This window comes from Pinus tabuliformis, chromosome Q (genome assembly GCF_031772625.1).
Source record: "Pinus tabuliformis cultivar Carrire ecotype Pingquan chromosome Q, CPIR1, whole genome shotgun sequence".
NCBI lineage: Eukaryota > Viridiplantae > Streptophyta > Pinopsida > Pinales > Pinaceae > Pinus > Pinus tabuliformis.
In genome coordinates this window covers 630,828,369-630,832,665 of record NC_142296.1, presented here as the reverse complement: position 1 = coordinate 630,832,665, position 4,297 = coordinate 630,828,369, and the positions used below count along the sequence as shown (strand labels likewise).

General features: G+C 29.4%; 1 protein-coding gene across 1 annotated transcript; it reads left to right on the top strand.

Moving 5' to 3' along the window:
* The first annotated feature begins 456 nt into the window (after nt 1–456).
* LOC149221042 (uncharacterized) lies at nt 457–2,674 on the top strand. Its single transcript, XM_089382896.1, has 3 exons — nt 457–1,262; nt 1,367–1,438; nt 2,326–2,674. The coding sequence occupies exons 1-3, from the start codon at nt 525–527 to the stop codon at nt 2,422–2,424; spliced, it is 909 nt and encodes a 302-aa protein (XP_089239022.1). The 5' UTR covers nt 457–524; the 3' UTR covers nt 2,425–2,674.
* The last annotated feature ends 1,623 nt before the right edge of the window (nt 2,675–4,297 follow it).

Below are 4,297 nucleotides of genomic sequence, written 5' to 3'. Positions count from 1 at the left end.
TTTAATTTCAAGTAAATTTGATATTAAATATATTCTAGGAAAAAAAAACACTATATGTCTATCAAATAACTTTTATAATTTGGTGTAAGTCTTATTATTACAATCTTGTGGTGGTTGTGCTCTGCTAAGAGGACAAGACATGTTAAAATATCCAGTCAAGATGAGATCTCAGATAATGACTTCACCAAATTAAATGTCCCTCCTCAAACCACAAGTCAAATTTGGTAGATCATAGACAACTTGGTAACCTACTAAACTGATTTGCTGATCCGAAACAGTATTCTTGCCATGGCGGGTCGTAAGGCTGCTAAGTCGATGCGATATAAATTTCCGTGAAGGCATGTTCGATTTTCGATTTATATGCCGATCATTATGCGTAACGAATAACTGTAATAATTTGACGTGCCGATTGGAGACTTTATTCTTCTTTTGGTGGGCTTTTTCTTTAAATTCATGGCCAATTGCAGTTTTAACATCGTCACATATATCATCAGACAGCAGCATAGAAGCAGCAGAGAATTGCCATGGCAGCTAACCAGTCTGAAACTACGGCCAAGCCTAAGGCTTCTAATTCCATCACCATAAAACTGATGGTCAGTAAGAGAAGTGGCAAGATAATGTACGCAGAAGCAGGGAAGGATTTTGTTGATCTGCTATTCAGTTTTCTCGTACTGCCAAGTGGGGCCATTGCCAAGCAGGCGCTGGTGTCCAAGGATAATAAGGAGAAGGATGACACAAAAGTTTGCTGCATCGCAAATCTTTATAAGAGCGTGGAGAGTCTGTCTGCGTCTCTCATGAAAGCGGACAAAGCGGTTTTGTTAGACCCAGAGGTTTTCTCCACAACCTACACCAGTGACACATTGAACATTAAATCTTCTACTCCAGCTCCAGCTTCCAAGTATTATGTGTGCTCCCGTACAGGGAATCACACAGGGAATCACAGCGGTTTTATGTATCCCTCCCGTACAACGGATTACGGCGGTACACACGGTCTCAGCACCCAAAATGGGACTGTGAACTGTTCCTCCTGCGGCAATAGGATAAACTGTGAAGTGAAGTTGGAGGACAACCCCCTCGCAGCCACCAAAGATTCAGTACGTCCTACGGGATATGTGAAGAAGACTGTCAACTTTTTCATCACAGACGACTTAAGTGTAATTCCATCTGGTTCCACTGCCACAATAGTTCAGTTGTGGAATAAACTCGATGTGAAGGAGCCGACGGAACTGGAAGAGCAGAATGTCACAGTTGGCCCCAGCGAGGTATTCAATTTTGTTACAGCACCTTTTGTCACTCATGGCACTCACAGATTTGCATTAGGTACCTTAAAACAAATAACCATTTTTGTGTTAATATTTGGGTACAGGTGACAGGCCTGCTAAAAGCTGCCATGGTTCACAACACAGCTCTAAATGCAGTCTTCAAAGCAGAGCGTAAAGTAAGTATATATCCCGTTAAATATTAAAAGCATCATGTAATAAATTAATTAATTTTTTTATTTTATAATTAATTATTAGTTATGTAGGGTCATGTAAATCTAATAATTAATTCACTAATTTTATATTTTATTTACTAACATATATTTCTTTTAACTTTAGATCTATTAAGTTTTAAGAGGGATGAAGTCTCTTTTCATAATAACTGAGATTTGTATCTCAAGTAAAAGAGATTTGTATTTCAAGATATTTGATCTTTCTAGATAGATTCTGGATATAAGCTTGTATTGATATTTATTTTTTAATATTAATATTAGATGTTTTTTACATAGCATGATAACAAAATTATAGACATAAGCTTGTATTGATATTAATCTTCTAATGTTAATATTAGATTTTTTTTACATGGCTTCATAACAAAATTAATATTTTCAAATATTATAACTTTGACGTGGAAATATTTATGTCATTAAATATTATTATACATCTATATTATATGGTTTTTCCTTTTAAATATTTATTTTATAAATATTTAATTAAAAGAAATATTAAAAGATTTTGGAGTAAAATTTTAGACTTTTTGTATTGAATTTTATTATAGTTTTTTTATTTATATAATTATTTCAATTTTGTTTTAGATAGACATTAAATTTTATTATTTTTAATATTATTTTATTAGAAATACAACATACTTACACATCACCTACATACAAAACTGTAAAATGCACCTCTAAACACAATTATCTATTAAAAATCACTTTAACCCATTATTAATTTACTACTATCATGTTTATTATTACTACACAGTCTTGTGATTTAAATTGAAAATCATCGCCAATTTATTTTTCTGCACTGTAACTGACTTTGATTGCCTTTCCTTTGTATGAAGTCTTCGACTACCACGGACATGGGGACAACTGGAATATCGCTGCAGGAACTTGTAAAATTGCTGAATGAAGCCCAGAAGAATCGTAGCAGCGACAAGTGACCGATCAAAATATATATATATATATATATAAAAGCTTTGAAGAATGTTCGGTCAGTACCGATAGGAAGAAGTAGAATATATGTTGGCGACCAGTTTCTCTGGTGTTGTTTGCCATACGCTACTATGAATTAAATAAATGAATCGATACTCTCGTCTACGATTCATAACCACTTTATAAATCTCAGTATCACTCTACTTTTCTGAAAATGCATGTGCATGTGATGCTCATATTACCTCGTAACACTGATGCCATAAAAATCGCAGTCATCTAGCAATGGCTTCTTAATTACATAGTTACCCAATTCGAATTTGATATAAAAAGTTTTGTAGATATAATTCGAATTTAATAAAAAAGTTCTGTAGATATTGTTTTGGATAGTATACTGTAAACATTTTTTTTTTTCTATCTTTGGTTTATTTTTTCTGAATAATAAAAAACTTTTTCTATAAAATTCTCTCAAAAAAATCTACACTCATTTCCTTCCCTTAAAAATTATGTTATTTTTAAATTTAAATCTAAAATAATTTCAAAATGTTATTTTTAAATTTAAATCTAAAATAATTTCAAATTTTATTTATGTAAAATCTTTCCCTAATACATAAATGCACATATAGGAAATTGATATTTTATAAAAAGAAAAAGTGATATATATGAAATTGATATTTTATAAAAAGAAAAATTGATACATATAGGAAATTGATATTTTATAAAAAGAAAAATTGATACATATAGGAAATTGATATTTTATAGAAAGAAAAATCGGTAATTTTTATTAAAAATCAAGTCATTTTTATAAATTCTCTTTTTTTCTTTTTTCTGGTTGTTGTTTTTGTTTTCTTTTCTACATATTTTGGCAAAAAAAAAAAAAAATTCCAATTTCAGAATTATTTCTATTTCTTTTTCTTCTACTTGCACCCAAGATTAGGCTTCACCCATTTGTGTTATCTAAAAAAAATAAATGAGAAAGATAATAAAATTTAATATTAGTATCAATGTTAATAACTCTGCATTATGATTTGCTTTTAAAATTGGGATCAATCATAACATAGCTCATCCAAACATCCAAAAAAGAATAGACAAGAAAGATTAAGATTTAGTATGAGCATCAATGCTAGTAACTCTACTTTATGACTTGCCTTTAAAATTGAGATGAATCATAACATGCATTTCCTCCAGGGAACATAAAAATTGTTATTATTCATATATCCACGAGTCTAATTTATATAATTTAAATAACCTATAGGTCCAGTGAAGATGAATTTTCTCTTTTTTTTCTCTTTGCATGCACGTCCCTAGCTTATCCATTTGTGTTATTTTTATGTTGATTGTAAATTTGAAAGATATAATCTAACTATTTTTCTTAAAAATAAAATCATATTATTTTGAACAAGATTATAATTTTTTATTATTTAAATTTGAACAAAATTAATAAAAAAAATATTTTAAAAAATCATTTTATTTATTAATTAAACTATGTTATTTCAAAACTTTTATGGAATATAATAACTTTAAACCACCAAAAAAAATCATTTTATTTATTAATTAAATTATGTTATTTCAAAATTTTATTAAACATAGTAACTTTAAACCACCGGTAGAAAATCGATAAGACCATTTTACAAAGCTAGTGCCATTTCAAATTTTTAACTTATTCAACTTATTTATCCCGAGATATGTAAAAACTTTAAATTTCAAATCAAAATAAAGCATGTAACAAGCTAGAATACTGATCATCGAGATGGATGGTAAAATCATGGATATAATTACGACCCTGGTAGTAAAATAACTTAAACATTTAATTTAACTGGTGCAATAACTAACAGACTTAATTTTAAGCGGTGAAATTGTGAAATAAAAAGCGAAAATAATTTG